The sequence below is a fragment of the Primulina tabacum genome, chromosome 13, assembly GCF_025594145.1.
Source record: "Primulina tabacum isolate GXHZ01 chromosome 13, ASM2559414v2, whole genome shotgun sequence".
NCBI lineage: Eukaryota > Viridiplantae > Streptophyta > Magnoliopsida > Lamiales > Gesneriaceae > Primulina > Primulina tabacum.
In genome coordinates, this window is record NC_134562.1 from 36,307,894 (window position 1) to 36,326,665 (window position 18,772).

An 18,772-nucleotide genomic window follows, 5' to 3' on the forward strand; every position below is an offset into this window, starting at 1 on the left:
ATCTTGCTCTAATTGTGGAGCTGAATATGTATGAACGTTAATAGGTAATACAAGAGAATTTTCCAGGAAAGTATCAACAGTTTCAACATAATCAGTGCACCTGGAATAGAGTTTACATATAAACCTTTATTGTACCCGTACTTTAAGTTCAGTAAGGATAAAAAGTTTCTTAATGCGCGCGCATTGTTTCTGATCTTTCAAAATCTGAGAAAGGTTTTCCATCTGAATTATGTGACTTGCGCTCTTGCTTACTGTTCAATTTCATTTGGTGTCCGGACAACGTCAACGTCATGATTCCATTATTCCACTTTACACATTTATAGTTCATACATTTCAACACCAATGCAGAATTTGAGAGATAAATAAACCTTACACTTCAAAAACTAATTCCTTCTTTTCCTGCAGCTTCAATATCTTCTCCTCGATCGATAGTGTTTTCAAAGACAAATCTCACAATTCTGAAAACAAACAATAAATAAAGTAAAATAATCGGCAAATAAATATTACCGTGAAAACATATATTGGGTCCAATGAATTACGGAAAGTAGCTAGAGAATAATGCATGAATCATCGTCTCACCTGATTGGTTTATATTGTCCTATTCTATGTATTCGGTCCTGAGCCTGCCGCTCCACAGCAGGATTCCACCAAGCTAAGGGTCCATCAAGAAAACCCTGCTTTCAAGCAGCTCATTAGAAAAATTCGGCAATCAGGGTCCTCAGTAAATTTTGTGATAGCAGCGTCGCTTGCTCCCATTGACATCGACCCATGTAACTTAACACAGCTTACTCCATACTGAAAAGAGACACAAATCATTTTATACGGTTTCTTCCTCAAGACATCTAACATGAAAAGATCCGGGTCTTCACTTATATAGTACCTTGACATGGGCATAATGAATGAGATCCAAAAAAGAAGTGAAATGGCTTCAGACAATTCCTTTTGCAGAACCATCTCTTTCAACCATGAATCTAATTTCTTCCCTCTATTATTGAGTAAATTTGGAAATGAGCAAAATCAATAGAAAACTGCAAAGCTTGACAAAAAGAATCGATAAAGAATGTAAAAATAAAAAATAAAAAACATACACTTCACAACAGATTTTGACATATCAATAAACCGAATGGTAATCAATTATAACATTTATGATCGAGCAGAAAATCTAGAGTCACAAATAAGAGATCGAATTTCTGCACCCAATGTGGTAGTGACTTTATCCTTGTCTGATCATTTGGCCATGAAAATCTGGTTGACAATATCTATCAAGAAATTCACGAAGACAGGAAACAAGTGAAAAGGGCATTATGCTTTATCGTATCACAAGAGCAGCCATGAAGCCAAAGACAAGTTTAATTAAACTTCAGCAGCAAACTCAAGTAAATGAATGGTAATCGATCACAACATCTGCAGTTTAATTCAAATGCCTAGAACCATAAAGAAGAGAATTTATAGATTGAATATAATATGGTAGTGAATTTAACTTTATTTGAATTGACCAGCTAGCCAAGAAGATTGATTGACGAAAACTACCACATCCTCCCAAAAAAGTTAGCATATTTAGGAAGACAGGTTATGTCTATCAAGTAAATACTATGAAGATATGATATAAGTGTGAAGAATACAATGCTTAATCATATCATAAGAGCACTGGTGGTGTCCTTAGTTATAGGTTCTTGTGCTTCTATCATTACCAAATTTTGCCTTATAATTTGTTTATAGAAAAAATTTCAATTTTAGTCTTGTATATATTGGTGTTTGATATTTTTAGTCTTGTATCTTTTATTGAATTAATTATAGATAGCTGTGTAACTATATTTCAATTTTAGCTCGTTTTCGTCTAAATCGTGTAATTAAATAACTAATATAATTTTAAATTTTTATTATTGAACGATCAAAAAAATCTCTAGCCATTTGCATACATCTTTAACAAATTGATAATAAAAAATTAACAATGAAATTAGTCAATCAATTACATGAATTTAATTAGAATGACACAAATTGATTGGCGAAACATAGTTACGTGACTATAATTGATTAGACAAATGATACATGATTAAAACTATAACACCTTAATATATATAAGACCTAATTCTCGAGTAATTTTATTCCTAGTTAATTTTTTAAATTATATTTTATTAAAATTATATTTAAGGATCATTTTTTTTATAAATATATGTCAAAAATAGTAAATGTCAAGCTCTATTATTTTGTGATTATTCGTTATATCTTTATTTAAATTTTTTTAATTGATTAATTATTTTTAAAAACCCCTCTTGGAAATGTCCAGCGCCATCCTTGTGTATATGCTTTGAAATTTCTTGCAATGTTTTATTCAAATAAAACTGTCCTACTTGTGTATTCGTTAATGTCAAATATTCCACCATATATATATAGCCATGTCTAAATTTTTGGAGTTAGTAAATATTTGATCAGTAGTTATGATTTTGATTTTTTCTATCAACGTATTATTGAGTGAGTTCGTCTGATTTAATTGACTAGCGTGATTTGTGTTGCATTAGCATGTGCACATCCAATATTGATAGCTTATCTTCTTAAAAAAATTTCATCTAAGTATCTTTTTTTTAATATTTTGTTTTTATAAAGATGATTGCGGAATGAAAACTTGGAAAAAATGAAGACCAAATTAAATATGGGCAAGTTTACTCTGAGTTTCGGACATGGACATCACTGTAAAGGATGGATTCATTGAAAAAAACATCGCAGAAAACTTACGTTGTTTAAGATTTAATAATAATCAGTTTCTCGAAACATAATTTATTGAGCTTTGAGGAAATTGCAGGAAACAGTATTTCTTTTCTTGATATATATTAATTAAGCTTTCTTTTTATATTTTAGTTAAGAAAGCAATACGTTAATTTGGTTTGTATCAATTACACATTAGAAAACTCTAACAATACGCAGTGGTTAGTGTCCGATTCCACCACCAGAACCTTTCCCTGCTCCGACTCCCACTCCTACACCAACGCCAACTCCAACCCCAAAACCGCCACCACCTCCAAATCCACCACCGCCTCCTGAACCTCCTCCAAGACCACCACCGCCACCAACGCCTCCACCAGCTCCAAAACCTCCTCCATGTCCGGAACCACCACCGACACCCCCTCCTCCACCACCGCCAAATCCTCCACCTCCGCCAACGCCTCCTCCAACACCTCCACCGCCTCCAACACCCCCGCCCGCTCCAAATCCTCCGCCATGACCAGAACCACCTCCCACTCCACCTCCTCCACCACCACCGAATCCTCCACCACCTCCAACACCTCCACCGCCACCAACACCCCCACCCGCTCCAAAACCTCCGCCATGACCAGAACCACCTCCCACTCCACCTCCTCCACCGCCACCAAATCCTCCACCTCCTCCTCCAACACCTCCACCTCCTCCAACACCCCCGCCCGCTCCAAAACCTCCGCCATGACCAGAACCACCTCCAACACCGCCTCCTCCACCACCACCGAATCCTCCACCTCCGCCAACGCCTCCTCCAACACCTCCACCACCTCCAACTCCTCCGCCTGCTCCAAATCCTCCGCCATGACCAGAACCACCACCCACTCCACCACCTCCACCACCACCGAACCCGCCACCTCCGCCAACGCCTCCTCCAACACCTCCGCCTCCTCCGACACCCCCGCCCGCTCCAAATCCTCCGCCATGACCAGAACCACCTCCCACTCCACCTCCTCCACCACCACCGAACCCGCCACCTCCGCCAACGCCTCCTCCAACACCTCCGCCAGCGCCAAAACCTCCACCATGACCAGAACCACCTCCTAGACCGCCGCCACCACCAACTCCTACTCCCAGCCCTCCACCGGGACCTCGACCTCCTCCAAAACCCCCTCCAGCTCCTCCACCAAGCCCTCCGACTCCTCCTAGCCCACGGCCGCCTCGTGAACCGCTCAATCCTCCTCTCCCTAAGCACCCTCTCCTACTGAATCTACAATCGTCACCTCTCCAATCATCCTTTTCAAGCTTCTTATCACCGAAGGCATTTGCGCTCAAATTCAAGATAATCGCAAGCAAAAGCACCAACGCATGCACCCATTTCCGTGAGAAGAACCCCATTGCTTAAAATGTTTAAGCTTAGAACTCTCACTTCACTGTGGATGCTCGGCATTACTGGAACATATCAGTATATATAGGAATGAGAAAGTACCAATGATAGATAAGTTTACACAATATTTTCTACGCCGCCATTAATGCAGAGAGTGTGCATGCATGGAAATGTGACGCGTTAAACAGATGGGAAGTGGCGGAGGTGCTCGGAGCATTAAATGAGAATGATAGTATTAAATAAGACTGATTCAAAGTCAATCAAAACACATGCAAAGGCTTTCACTTTACAACCTACCGAAGCATTGCCAGTGACAGTATGTTGAGAAAGATTCAGTGAAAAAGTAGTGTTCGGATCAGGATTTTGGGAAACTCCAATTGCGGAAGTTTTGATGTAGAAGATAAAGTATTATGTAGAAAATGCCATATTAAATTTGCCATGAATAAATTTTTATTCAGAAAAGGGTTATATAAAATTTTTAATATTAATTAAAATACTCGATCGAAATGTTTTTTTTCAAAAACATCCTCGATCGAGTAAAATAGTTCTAGAAATTCAATATTGTGAGTTATGACTGACTAATATATTTATCTAGATAAAAATTATTTTATACATATTAGCTTTTTCCAGATATTTTCGTATTTACTTATTTAAGAAACAATTAAAAAAAAAACAATTTCTTACGATGATGAAATCCCATGCGCTATCTTTGAAAACCGCGATATTAACACATTAATAGATGAGTATTTGCCGTGCATAAAAAGTTGTGTGAACTCTAAATTGATATATCTATTCTATCTTATTAAAATTGATCACATGATATCAATCGTACATAATAACTAGTGAATATATAAAGTTGGTGGGAGGTTAATTAGTTTACTCTCAAATAAAAGTCAACCACAAAAATTAAATGCCATAAAAATAAGATCGAACTTGCGATTTCTGTGTGGACCAGAAATTAAAAGAGCTGCGTCCTTCCAATATATATATATATATATATATATTACCAGCTCCAATTTAATGCAACTCTTTCCCCAAATTAAAGGGTTACTTTCTATATATACTGTGAATCATTCCACCCCGCAGTGAAAAGAAAGAGTAGGTCATGATCTATGAGATGAGTCAATCTTACCGATATTCACAATAAAAAATAATAATCTTAGCATAAAAAATAATATTTTTTCATGGATGACCCAAATAAGAGATCTGTCTCACAAAATACAATCCGTGAGACCGTCTCACACAAGTTTTTGCCGAAAATAAAATATTATTGTTATTGGTTATTTATGGGAGAATATTTTTTTTAAAAAATAATTCAATGATCCAACGAACAAGGGGCGATATAATTGACTAAATATATATAACATATATAAAATATATATTATATAGATAAATATATATTATATGATATTAATTAGGGTCATAGTGGGCTGTACACGAACAAGGGGCGATATAATTGACTAAAAAAAACCCTTTTAAAGTTTAAACGAAAAACTTTTTTTGGGTTTGTTTGGTAGTGGTTTTGAGATTTGGAGAAATATTTTGGAGCATTTGAATGTATATTGATTTTATTTAGAAAAAAGTAAAATCATCGTTGTAGATATTAAATCATGTCGGAATATATTTAGAAATAATATATTCATTTAAAATATAGCATAATGTTTTTGGACAACGAGGAAAAAAAATAAGTTCAAAAAATAAATAATGCTAAAATCTTCCTTAATTTCATATCGGTTTTTTTAGTTAGTGAAATCAACTTGTAATAGATGAAATTTAATTCGGGAATTGCCGAAACATCGAGCATCAATTTAAATTTTAATATAATCCATTGTATTTAATTAAAAAGACATGTACGACAGTACGGAAAAGGTCATCTAAAAACAATGGTGTTTTTATGTTACGATTAAATTTTTTTTTTTTTTGCTTATTTAGAATTATTGGAGAAATTGTATATTTAGTAAAACTAAATAAAAAGACATTTCTTTAGAAGTTAAAATTTTTCCTAATAAAAAGCATTTTTATCAGTTATCGTAATTCTAGTTGTATGAATAATGGATCTATGAGTGAAGATAAACGACTTTTCATATTTTTTATGAATTTAATTTTTTTATTAAATAATAATTAAAGCCCACCCAGATTCATAAATATGATAATTGTCAGATGGTCTCATAGATCTCTATCCGTCGGAGGTGTTGACCGGATTCATATCTACACTAGAATTAATATTTTGATATACAATATATGTGTCACAAAGTTAACACATAATACCATCTTATAAGAGTTTTCATGTGAGAATTTTTTTATTTGGCCAGCATTAAGAATGTAAATTCTGAATTTTTTTTCCAAACTCTATCTGATTTGAGCGGAATGATTGATTTGAGATTGATTTAAAATAACTTCATTTCAAAAAGTGTTTAAAACAAATTAATTAATTTTTTTTTTTTGAAAGGATTAAAATATGAACTATGAAATTCATTTTGGAACTAAAATACGAAATCAACAAAATTCAAAATTGCCGATATATAAAAGAGAGGATTTAGATCATTTGATTCACCATTTGAATTCCGTCCATGTGTAAAAATTTATTCGAAAATTAGTCGTCAAATCCAAAGAAGCTGAGTTAAAAGATAAGTAAATTGGATGAATTTAGTTAAAAGACCAGTTTTTCGTTTGAAAAAAAAAAGCAAAAACTTGTGTGAGGCGGTCTCATGGGTCGTATTTTGTGAGACAGATCTGTTATTTGGGTCATCCATGAAAAAGTATTACTTTTTATGCTAAGAGTATTACTTTATTCACAATGTTGTGAATATCGGTAGGGTTGATTCATCTTACAGATAAAGATTCATGAGACCGTCTCACAAGAGACCTACTCAAAACGATATCATAGTAATTTTTATGATCTTTCTCATAAGCAATCTTAGTCATAATAATGTGCCAACATGCTAGAAACAAATTCTAATGGGACAACAAATCAAAAAATCTCTTACGTTGTACTTTGACAAGAGGATTTGATTTGGAAGAAAAAAATTTGATTTGAATATGAATTTGAAGGCATAATTATCATTGCATATAACCCAAAATTCGATTAAATTATTCATGGGCTCCTTTCTTGACTTTAGGATGAATATTACTTGAAAAGGATAGCAACCCATCCAATACGACGGAATTAGCAAGAGAAAAACAGAAACGTTGATGCTTTAAATCTTTCAGTTTTTGATTCATCAAGTTTGGGTTTAATGAATTGTTTTAGATTGTAAATCCCTTTTCGAGAGATTTCAATCTTGTTTATTTGTTTAATTTGCTAGGGTGAACCAAGTTGTGCGCTCACGCTTTGGCTAGGACAATAGGTTCTATATCAAATTTTAAAGGCTGAGTTGCGCCTTCGCTTTCTTTTATTTCTGATGTTAGTCTAGTTGACTCAGTTTAATGAAATACTTGTCATTTCAAAAATAATAATAACAAGCTTTAAATTCTTAAAATTTTGTCCATGTTTCAAAAATATTCTTAATTTTTTCAAATGTAATAACCAAGAAACTGGCTTTAACTGATTTTCATCTCATTTTATGCTATTTCCTTGTTTTGTCTTCAAGCATATGATAATACAAAGAGCATTGACAAGATCTACTACACAAAAAATACTTTTCCGAATCCATACAAAAACAAACACATCTCTTCTCCATTATTTTTCTTTTCATTTTTTGTCTACATTGAACAACAATTTGGCTGTCAACAATTATTCGAAACATGAAAGAAAGAATATTGTATTATATCATTATACCCATCTATATGTAAAAACAAAACAAAACAAAACAAAAAAATATATAAGAAGATCAAATGTTTATTTCAAAACTCTATTGCTTTGATCATCAGTTGACTGGAAAATCACTCGATGAGTTGATTTTGTTGTTTCCATTGCCATTGCTATCGGCATTAATGCTACTCCCATTTTCTTGATATGGGCCCCCGATGATCGAAGAAATGGCAGCAGCTAATGCAGTAGTGAAATTCGGATCATTTGCGATAGCATTTACGCTCTCTGTCAACTGAGTTTGCTGCCCTTGATGCTGCATCACTTGAAGCGGAGAAGAAATTTGATGAGTCCCTTCAAGGTCTTGCGATATTTGTAGGCCCGCAAACTTGGACTGGTTGTATAATGCTTGGCCTAAGATTTGTGGCAGAAGGGCAGCAGCCGGATTCCCGTTTCCAGACATGTTTTGAGGTGGATTTTGGAATGGGATCGAGAATTGGTTCGAAGGTGTTCTTGGAAATGGATTAGGGGATTGTGTGAGGTCTAATGTAACGGTCGGAAAGGGCGCGGATGCAGATATAGTCGCCATGTTCGAGGAACAAGGAAGGAGCGTTCTTGCCAAAAAATTCGGGTTTATTAAGCCATCGGCACTAGGCATTGAACCTGAGAGTAGCATTCTTGCTGCTGAGGACGTTGTTGAGGCCATAGCCATCGCGGCTGGTGGCAATGGGTGGTTGTGGTTACCTTCGTACGTTGTTATGAGGATACTTCTATCCTCGGCGCATCTTTGAACCTAGAATCATTTAATGGAACAGGAGATGAGACCAAGGAAATACGTTAATTTGATTTAAGGGAGAGAAGAAGCAAGCATTACTTGTTTTCGTACGGGGCAACCAGCGGCCATGGTGCAACGATAATATGCTCGAGGGCATGGGTTTCCCTTAGCCATTTTTTGTCCGTATTTTCGCCATTGACATCCATCAGTGATCTACTCAAACATATAAACCAAAATTTATTTTACTACATGCGCATTAAAATAAAAACCAAAGAGAAATGGAAAACAACCTCAAGTTATCTGTATCGAGAGAAGTCGAATGAACAGAACAACTTGCACATTAATGTGTAAAGAATACATGTAGATTGAGTTGTCTTACAGTCTAATAGAACTAGTTTGGGATTCAATTATTAAATCATAAATCTGCAGTGGTTAAGACAGATGATTCAAGTTGCTATCGAGGAAATTCTTGCCAGAAAGCGTGGTCCTGGACCATCTTAGACAATATTTTATTAAATGTGAAAGAAAAGTTTGGGAGACTGACAAATTTTGACTCGGACACGTCTTGACGGGAATTAAATTCATTGAATTTTGTGCTCGACTACGATGTCATCATCCCAAAGCTCAAGTTTAGAACTCCTTAACGATTTATATAAGAAGACTCATGTGTAAGCCAGATATTGGATCGTGGAAGCTCGGTGTGTTACCGAATATTGGGCAGCAAGGATCCACAATCGAGTTTTAAGGTGTCTTGAACCCAGTCCATCTTGCTTTTATATCATGTCAATGCCACCGATCTCGAAAATTCGAAATAGTGGAAAGTGAAATGATAATTTTATGTTTTAATAGATTTTGTCAAGCCTGGTATAGATTCTACAAAGACTATTGAATCGAGTGTTACATATACATACCATAGGAGCCTCAGATCGAGCCCGGACTGAAACACGAGCCTTCCTCATGGTGGCCTCGGTAGCTTGATCAACGCTTTTAGAGGAGGGGGTTAGCCTAGGAACCTTGTTCTCAACGCTTTGATCCTCTCCTCCGCCCATTTCCTTATCACTCTCCGTTGGCGGATCACGGCCAATCCGCCCCTCGGATGATGACAAGGATGCCTCATATGTGTCGTTCGAAACCGCCAGCCCAAGATCTATGAACTGTCTAGGGACCATGAGTCCATTCCCACTCTCATTTTTGTGTTCCGCTGCAGAACCTCCGTTGTGATCAATTGGCTTTTGCTGCATAAGTGTAATCATGTGCATCTGAAGGCCATTGTAATTGTTTGTTACTTGATTTAACATGTCCTTCAAACGGCGATTCTCAGAATTCATTCTTTCTAGCTCGGCTTGTAGAACTGTCAGCTGTTGCTGAGTGACAATATCAAGAGTTTCATTTTAAACAACAATCAAAGATTCGTTGCGAAAAATCCCGTGACAAAGTTTATACTTTCATTAAAATTTGTGCGATAGAAATCATTATTTTCAGTTCAGAAACTTTTTTTCGTCGCATACCTCACTGGTTTTAGCTTTCTTGTCCTCCAAGGTGGAAGATAAACCATCGTCCACGATAGACTCATCACTACCAGTATTCCCAGCAGTAAGAAGGTGCAAACCTGTCTGTGTAATTAATTCACAAAAAACCAATAACTTACACAAAAATAATAATAATTTAGTAGCTGAAAAATAAATTTGAATCGTGAAATGACAAAACCCAAAAAACAGTATCAAATAATACAGTAAACATTTCAAAAAGCACACACTTTGTACCAAAAAAACCGTTTATTTTTTGGAACGTACGTTTACGTTGAAATCCAAGACTATAGTGTTCTCCTCTTGAACACGACGATCATCGGTGGCGGCGCAGCCTTTCTTGTCGGAAAAGAAATCCATCTCATCAACGATCTTCCTCTTCCCTTCCCGACTATCGTGATGATCAGCAGCGGTTGTGGTGCAGTTAAGATTTACAGGGAACTGAATAGTAGTGGGAGGCGGTGAAGACGATGACTGGTCCTGCTCCATGAATGATGATGAAGAAAAAGAGCGTGTCTCAGCGTGAAGATGAAGTTGCAAGAAATGGTGATGGGTTTTGTTGGGTCGAAGAAAGGGATACAATGAATTGTGATCTGGATCAAAAGAGAGTCCACTTCCTTTGGCCATAATATATAACAAGAAGGAAAGAATGAGGAGAGGAAATGGCAAGTCTAATGAGATCAGAGCAAAGGACTCGCCTACAAAATGGGAAGAATGGGACTAGAGAACCAAGACCAAATATAAAGAGGGAGAAAAGGTTGAATTAGCTACTGTGGGATGAATCATATTGAATAGAAGGGATTTCATTTTTGGGTCTTGCTTCATGTTCTTGCTACATTTGGTCAAGCTATATTTTTTATTAACTGTAAATAAATTAGAAGTTAGATAATATAACTATTTTTTTTACTCCAATTATTATTGCAAATTTTCTATTAATGATGTTTCGATAGAGGCTCTCTCTTTTTGAACATTCATCATCTTTTTGTACTTGTATTTTTTTTTTCACCTAAGTACTATATAGATTTTTGTAGATGATAGAACTTTCTAGAGTTTAAATCTCCACCAATATATAAAAGTATATCTTAGGCGTCCGTTGTAGACGTTCATTGATATAAATAGGTGGTGACTTCATTTGTTAACCACCAAGTTTTGAATGTAATAATTCTACTTTCTCACTTCAAAGTTCTTCCAATCTTTCTTGAATAAAGGTCGCACAAATACTTAAAAGAGCTAAATTCGTGGGCAAAAACTTGTGTAAGACGGTTTCACGGGTCGTATTTTGTGATACAGATATCTTATTTGGGTCATCCATGAAAAAGTATTACTTTTATGCTAAAAGTATTATTTTTATTGTGAATATCGGTATAACTGACCTGTCTCAGAGATAAAGATTCGTGAGACCGTCTCACATGAGATACTCATTAATTAATATGCAAAAGATGAAAACCCAACTTTATTTGAAATACATGTTGTTTAATCTATAATTTATAAAAAAAAAAGTCAAATATGAGAGAAAAATTACATATACAAGAGAGAAAGTTTCAAAGGGGAAGAAAGAAAAATTAAATTATAATAAGAGATCGTATCGAAGAAGAACAAATAATGTACCTTTCAATGTCGTTTAACATAAAGGAAAAAAACAAAACAAATAAATAAGAGAACTGACAGAGAAAACGAATGGAAAGGGTCAATATTATAAACCAAATTATAGGGAATGAGCTATGCATATATATAGGATGGTCCACTTAATTATGGACCCACTTTGGAATAATGCAAAGTTTTGGGAGCAAACAGCAAAAATGATGTGATTTTATTTCTGCCTTTTTTGTCTCTGAGGATGAGGGGTTGACACGTTCCAGAAAATTCACCGTCTTATTTACACCGGCAATCCCTGTGAACTTTAATAATTACACGATGTCCACATTCACATTTTATAATTATTATCTTAATTTTTATAATAATCACTATGTGATAATAATGTATAATTTATTCTGTCATCGCAACTTTAAAGGATGTAAATTTCAAAGTTAGGGCTTATAAGTAGACGACGAAGATGCGACCAGAAAAATCGATAATATTATTCCTACAATTTTATTTATAAAAAAAAATCAAAAAAACACACAAAATTATGGTGACCACAAGTTGTGGATTCACACAAAATAGCATTCCACACGTTTATTTCCCACTCCCGTTTGTAAGCATTTTTTGTAGGCTAACTTGTGATTAATAAGTTATGATATAAAGATTTTCAAGAATATATTATTGTGAGACGATCTCACAGCTATTCGATCTATATTTGGAGTGAAAGTAATATTTTTTACTTGAAAAAAAATATTATTTCTTGAATCGGATAAGATAATGTATATATAAGGTTTCACAGGAGTTTTTTTATATTCAAAATTTTTGAACTTTTCTTTGAGAAATATATTAATGCGACTACGTTTTCCGTGCCCACTTAAGTCAAATAAGAACTAAGCAAGCAACGTACGACTTCTTAATTCTTGAAAGGAATCCTTTTTCTTTTTTTTTTTCTTTTTTGAGGTGGACGACAATCTAACGAAAAGATTAATAAATTAGAAATAATCATCTTTTCTCCAATTAAAAGTTATTTAATATTCCATCCTCGTTCATTTCATAGTCAATTTTGTTTTAAAATATAATCGCCGTCCAAACAGATAGATATTCTCAAGTGTTGCACGCAAAGTCATTATACATTAACAAAAGAACCATAGGAAAAAGTATAACTGTAGACTCAAATCTATATACATATATTCTTGCACTTGACATACAGCAGGCCGGTCGCGTCTTTGCGACGACCACCGTTGCTAATGACAAGAACAAGACTAGACATCACAAAAATAAGTAAACAACTTCTCATAATCACTCAACTTTAACTTACAATTTTGCACCCGAAAAATAAAAAAGGATCGACCTCGTGACGTGACATGAACCGATCGAATGTGTCCTAGCTAGATGGTATTTGCAGTTGGAACGAACTTCTCTATTAAAATGGAGAAGCATTAGAAGACGACTCTTTCGAGTTTACGTCTCTGTATACTCGTGTACAAGAAAACTGGAAAAAATAGCATCCACCGTTCGATCTAAAATTGTCATTGCTGAGTTGGGAATTGCTGCTGATCAGCAGAATCAGAAGGCAGCTTTCCAAATAGCATCCTCTCCTTCTCCACACCTTCTGTGGACATCCCTTATTCTATCGACTGATCTGCATATCCCGCTGCAGCTCCAATCGAATGAGGCAGCACACAGGTTTCCGGACTGTGTTTTCCATTCACAATCTGCAGAGACACTCAAGGTTGGAAAAGAACACGGACATCTCGAAAAATAGTGTCGAAGTATTTATATGACTGTAGATTAGATTTTCCGGGCAACTGAGGACATGCACTTATGAGACCACTGGTAGGCGGTAAGGTTGCTGGTTTCTCAGGTCTTGTGTTGGAGTCAATACCAAGTGCACAAGTGTGAATTTTTTAAAAAACATGGTCCCTTCAAGCAATAGGGTTATTTTGTTTTTTAATCTCGGTCAACTATTTAATTAAAAAAATGACCTCCTCATATGTATTTCAAATACACACGATGAGGTCATTTTCTTAAATAAATAGTTGACCGAGGTTATTTTGCAAATTTTCCCCAAGCAAGCAATATTCGTAAAGCAATAGTTGCACGAAAACCATTGCTGAGGCAAGGCCTAATAACTCTTATAATCAAGGAAAATCAAAATATCTGCTCATGTGGATAGTTTACTAATAAGATCTTTACCAGGTGCCGTTCCGCAACAAAGTCTTCGATCATCGATATGTTGAACGTCAAGTCCAATGAACCAAGATCCCAGAGACACATCCTCATTAGCATACTTGTGCAAAACATGCCTGCAATAATTGGAGCATTTAACATCACATGCTTTACCAAGATTTAGATACACCACCTGTTACTTAAATCTTAGTTTCAGGAAAGAAATGGAACATAACTGGTTTACTGAAATGTAATAAGCCAAATCTTTTGAAATGGCATACAATTGTCCCGTAGCATGACGGAAATACTTGTTTCCCGTCTCACCGAATTTCCAATATTCAGGTTCATGGTATCTTACCCCCCTGCGCCATGTGATTCGAGAAAAAAACACCTTGATGAAAAGCTAATTAGTAGATTGAATGGGAAAGTTTGAGAGGTTTAGCATACCTCTGAGCAAGGACGGGACCGGACTTCATACATCCTATGTATGTCCTCGGTTTTTTCCGGTGTCTTGCTAATATTCCCCCAAGAGTTGCTGCAGGAAAGCAAGATAATAAAGAACTCAGAAATGATTCTAGAGATCTAATCTGTCAAGAGTAAATAAGCACAAGATTGTGCTCAGAGGACTGCAAAAAGGATGATGACAATACGTCAAATTTGAACTTGTAAGAGAAATGTTAACCCGGTTGTCTCTACCCCTGAATAAGGCTTAGTTTTTAGATGGTAATAATTCTAACATTTCCTCACCGAAACGTTGATTTTAAACAATTAATGTCATAATTGTTCGTTGTTCGATGATTATGATAAGCAAAAAAAATAAACGGAGGAAGTTTTTTTTACCTATATTAACATGGACATCGTCGTCAACTTTGACGTAGTACTCGGCATCCCATAAAGCAAAAGCGGTTGCAAAATAAGCCTTTGTCTTAGCAGACAACTCCAGATAACCCTCGACATGGTCCTGATCACAAGTAAATAACACACTTGTAGTTGTAGCCTCTTGCTAACGAAATTTATACAAACTAATGAAATATAAGACTACCAGTCTCAATATGTCTCCATGCTTCTTATCTTCTGCTTCAATGGCTCGATCCAATATACCCCCTAATGTTGCACTGGCAAATAGAATATTTTATGTCAGGAATCATATGTGACAACATGATGTAAAACTAGAATACAAGCTTGCTTTAGAAGAATGTGAGTCCTACCTGTGACCGATGACAAAGCGAACAACGATCCCTTTCTCCGACTCCAACTTGCTTCCTTTTTCACCTGGTTTTTTCATGATTAGGAAATATTTCATATTCATCTTAATGTGTATTTTATAGTTAAAGGGGTGATGATTGTGGATGCATTACAGAGGAAGATAGAATTTGTTTTAATAAGCTGGATATATAGGATTAATTGATCCAAGACTGAACCTTGCGGCATCCATGTAGAACGAACTGAATCTCTCCTTTTTCGACTGCTAAATGCAGTATTTATTCCAATAACTATGAAATACTTTCGTTTGCCAGAAGAAACAGTCTGTGCTGCAGTTTCAGATACAGGGGAGCCACTCAAGATCGACTCCTGTGCTTCCTTCGCCGCGGCTAACTCCATCTCCAGATTCGAAATGGTCTGGTCCAACGTCCTATTTCAAGAATACAGCATCTTTTCATCAAATCCAAAATACAATTAGACCAGAGATTTTTATTTTTTTGTTTGGCTTAAAAAAAACACTAGCTCACTGTATAGCATGTTGATTCTTTGTAACGTCCCAAAAGATTTCCTTCGGTTCCCTCTTGATATCTTTTGGCTGCAAAGGAATCGAGTCCCTCACAAATTTTGGGTCACAGCCTTCAGACACTATTTTCATTTTTTCAACTTCTGATGCAGTTGTTCTCCCTAAGCCTTCTGATTCGGGCTCGGTCAATATCCTGCAATCCGAATATTATGATTAATATTTTCAAGTTTAATTTATATAACATTGGGAAATTTAATTAAGATCTACATCTCCATCACCAGCAATTAACCAAATTTAAGCAGCTTCCATAGAAGAGCCAGATAGAGGAAATCCAAATTAAAAAACTTCTTCAATAAACATGAATCACCAATATTCAAGATTTAGATTTGCAACAGAAGTCAGAGTATTCTGAAGGATATGACTCGTAAATTCATAGTCTAGAAAAGTTATATACACCACCTTTTTTTAGAAAGAAAAACTGCAGGCTAGCATTTACCACTGAAGAGAGGAAAACATACCAAATTCACTCATAAATCTGAAAAACACGAGAATTTGGATCTCAGCCGAAAAAAAGGTTCGATTTTCTAAAATCATCAATGTTTATGTAAACAAACAAAATGCCCAGTTTTAGAAACCACTGGAAAAGGAAAAAAATTTGTTAAAACAATCGAGTATACAAAAAAGGAATAGGTAAACGAATCAAAGAAAAACAAACCAATACAAATTCAAAAAAAACAAAAGCAGAAATTTTTTTCACCTATTGGTAAACAACATTCCTGCAAAGAAACACCCAATACAAAGAAAAAACGTCCATTTCTTAGAAACGACACTTCTCGAAACCTGCTCTCCCCCTCTATTCTTCGTGTGCATTTCTAAATACATATCTAAGAACAGAATTCTCCAAGATATTCCCACATGAGAAATGAGTTTTCTAGAAGCTAGACTCTTCAAATTCCCAGAATTTTGATGTTATTCTCGGTCAAGAAATATCAAAAAGATTTTGTTTTTGGAGGCAAAAAAAATAAAGCTGCATCCTTCTTCTGTTCCTTGCACTTTATTCCTTGCCTCTCTCTGTATGTATATGTGTGGAGATTGCAGAACTCTTTCCAGGGAAGATAGATTAACAGAATCCACAGTCTTACGCTGAATTTATAATTCTGTCCTTTTCCGCAGTCTGTCGGCTGACAGTTAACTCCCTCATGCCATGGAGGGCATCAATCAATCGAGGAGTTTTTCGGACTTTGATCTCGAAAAATTTCAAAGATTTTTTTTTAATAATTGAATCGTTCTGAACTGAAAATATTGGAAACTGCAGCACAAGTATAATATACATCCATGAAAATACCAAGATGTTAAAAAATTATTCAAAGCTAGTTCTCGTATTTAATATTTTCAAATTATATTATGTATTAATTTTTACATGTAATTACAAAATCAACTGAAGAAATAAAAACGTCATTTTCATTCACCAGAAATTTAAATTGTATATATAATACAATTTCTTGTGATTGTTAGTTATTAATGTTAGGAAAAATTGTTTTTTGTCATTTATTTTTATTTTTTTCGATTTTGATAATCTATCACATAAGTCATAAAATTTCAGTTTTAGTCTGCGCTTTTCGATTTTTTGTAATTTTAATTATTTTTTCGTCGTGACTGTTAATATGACACTACATACATCAACGTTACATCGCACCACATTAAAAAAAAAAAAAAACTTAAATCACCAAACAAAAAAAATTAACATACTAAAACTAAAATCTCACAACGTTGAAAACTAACATTGAAGTAGACAAAAATAAAGGACCAAAAAAAAAATTTCCGTATGTTGCGTTGCCCATTCAATTTTCTTTGAGAGGACTATGGTTTAGCTATGAATGTGATTTTTATTTCTACTTCTGTATTGGTGGGAGAATTATATATATTGTTTGTGATGTACCAATTTTAATTTAATCCTATTGATGTCAACGTTTTGTTTTACACTCGGGAATTATATTGTCATTATTGGATACATTAGTCTAACATTTGGGGGTTGACCTAATGGAAATCTGGAAGCTGTTAGAATTAAGAGTCTACCATTTGGGGGTTCACCTAACGTGATTTTCTAGTTAGCCTGTTGCATTTAACAATATTTATTTATATAAATACATTAGAAAATTTATTATTACATGTCATTGTTGGGTGCAATAATTATCTCTGTTGAGTAAAGCAATCGGAACGTAATGATTGAGCAATCGGAACGTGATGATTGAGTTGCACAATTACCGCCAGCTATAGATTTTAGTAAAGCGACAAGCGATCGATTCTACAGTAATTTTGATCATACATATATGAAATCAATGTTAAACATACATGCTACCTGATAGAAAAAATAATCAAATTTAATTGAGAATCATTCTTTTCTTATGAGCAAGTTTTTTTATGATACAATAGTTAAATAAATGCCAGTAATAATTAAGCACAAATTACTACTTTATGCTAACATAATGTAATATGAAATATCACTAGAGTCATTTTTCAACAAAAAAATGTAATGATATAGAAATTAAGATTTAATAAGCAAGTAGGTTGGGTTTTTCCCAATTTAAATTGAGTGATTTTTTTAAAATATAGTTAACATGAGATCTGTGAAATTGTTTGTTTATTAAAAAGAAAGTTTTAAATGTAAATGTGCTACAACTACGATTTATATATTTAAGTTGAAATATAAACTTTCGGCATGGATATTATATCAACATCTCAAATATATATCGGACATTGAACTAGTAGAATGTCTAAATATGTTCATGTGTTTTCGATGGGAGGAAGAACACAATGAAATTCTTCGATATATATAAATTTTTTAAAATTATATATATCGACGTATTATAAAGACAAAAAAAAAAAAAACGATTACAGGATATAGTTAAGGTAATGTTTGTAAATGCTTAAAAAATGATTATGGACTTTTTTATATATACATTTTTGCAAATTTGTAAAAGGAAAGAATAATAATTTTTTTAAACATTTGTAAAACGCTACCATAATCGACTATGTAAGATAGAAAAACACTTGGAAGAAGGAATTTATTCCAGAAATAACTTATTTTTAAAGAACTAGAAATAACATTTCTGAGTGTTGTTCTAAGCAAAAGTTGAAGCAATAAGTTGTGAAAATCGTTTTTATTACT

The 18,772-nt window shown here is 34.6% G+C and overlaps 3 protein-coding genes across 5 annotated transcripts; all 3 read right to left on the reverse strand.

The window, feature by feature from the left end:
* Window positions 1-2,718: 2,718 nt before the first annotated feature.
* Window positions 2,719-4,350, reverse strand: LOC142522656 (uncharacterized). The gene is made up of 2 exons (XM_075626177.1): window positions 3,861-4,350; window positions 2,719-3,464 (listed from the first exon to the last, which is right to left on the reverse strand). Exons 1-2 carry the CDS (start codon window positions 4,087-4,089, stop codon window positions 2,926-2,928), a joined length of 768 nt encoding a protein of 255 aa, XP_075482292.1. The 5' UTR covers window positions 4,090-4,350; the 3' UTR covers window positions 2,719-2,925.
* Window positions 4,351-7,727: 3,377 nt separating this feature from the next.
* On the reverse strand, window positions 7,728-10,922 carry LOC142522183 (WRKY transcription factor 6-like). 2 transcript variants are annotated; one of them, XM_075625352.1, is made up of 5 exons: window positions 10,395-10,922; window positions 10,110-10,214; window positions 9,513-9,959; window positions 8,701-8,814; window positions 7,728-8,619 (listed from the first exon to the last, which is right to left on the reverse strand). In XM_075625352.1, exons 1-5 carry the CDS (start codon window positions 10,752-10,754, stop codon window positions 7,945-7,947), a joined length of 1,701 nt encoding a protein of 566 aa, XP_075481467.1. In that variant the 5' UTR covers window positions 10,755-10,922; the 3' UTR covers window positions 7,728-7,944. The 2 variants fall into 2 exon arrangements, with proteins under 2 accessions (XP_075481467.1, XP_075481466.1); XM_075625351.1 differs by having other exon boundaries at window positions 9,513-9,965; window positions 10,395-10,921.
* Window positions 10,923-12,861: 1,939 nt separating this feature from the next.
* On the reverse strand, window positions 12,862-16,922 carry LOC142522184 (putative beta-1,3-galactosyltransferase 2). 2 transcript variants are annotated; one of them, XM_075625353.1, is made up of 10 exons: window positions 16,361-16,922; window positions 15,608-15,796; window positions 15,299-15,510; window positions 15,086-15,149; window positions 14,920-14,992; window positions 14,718-14,838; window positions 14,325-14,412; window positions 14,114-14,239; window positions 13,905-14,014; window positions 12,862-13,423 (listed from the first exon to the last, which is right to left on the reverse strand). In XM_075625353.1, exons 1-10 carry the CDS (start codon window positions 16,483-16,485, stop codon window positions 13,275-13,277), a joined length of 1,257 nt encoding a protein of 418 aa, XP_075481468.1. In that variant the 5' UTR covers window positions 16,486-16,922; the 3' UTR covers window positions 12,862-13,274. The 2 variants fall into 2 exon arrangements, with proteins under 2 accessions (XP_075481468.1, XP_075481469.1); XM_075625354.1 differs by lacking the exon at window positions 16,361-16,922 and adding an exon at window positions 16,063-16,292.
* Between the last annotated feature and the right edge of the window lie 1,850 nt (window positions 16,923-18,772).

Coding starts and splice junctions, on each gene's coding strand:
- LOC142522184 (XM_075625353.1), bottom strand. CDS start 16,485: ATGTATTTAGAAATGCACACGAAGAATAGAGGGGGAGAGCAGGTTTCG. Junction 15,150..15,298: donor TTCTACATGGATGCCGCAAG/GTTCAGTCTTGG, acceptor TGAAAAAACCAG/GTGAAAAAGGAAGCAAGTTG. Junction 14,839..14,919: donor ATGGAGACATATTGAGACTG/GTAGTCTTATAT, acceptor ACTTGTGATCAG/GACCATGTCGAGGGTTATCT.
- LOC142522656 (XM_075626177.1), bottom strand. CDS start 4,089: ATGGGGTTCTTCTCACGGAAATGGGTGCATGCGTTGGTGCTTTTGCTT. Junction 3,465..3,860: donor TGGTGGAGGAGCTGGAGGGG/GTTTTGGAGGAG, acceptor GTGGTGGTGGAG/GAGGCGGTGTTGGAGGTGGT.
- LOC142522183 (XM_075625351.1), bottom strand. CDS start 10,754: ATGGCCAAAGGAAGTGGACTCTCTTTTGATCCAGATCACAATTCATTG. Junction 10,215..10,394: donor TCTTGGATTTCAACGTAAAC/GTACGTTCCAAA, acceptor TTAATTACACAG/ACAGGTTTGCACCTTCTTAC. Junction 8,815..9,512: donor CTCGATCTGAGGCTCCTATG/GTATGTATATGT, acceptor ATGTTTGAGTAG/ATCACTGATGGATGTCAATG.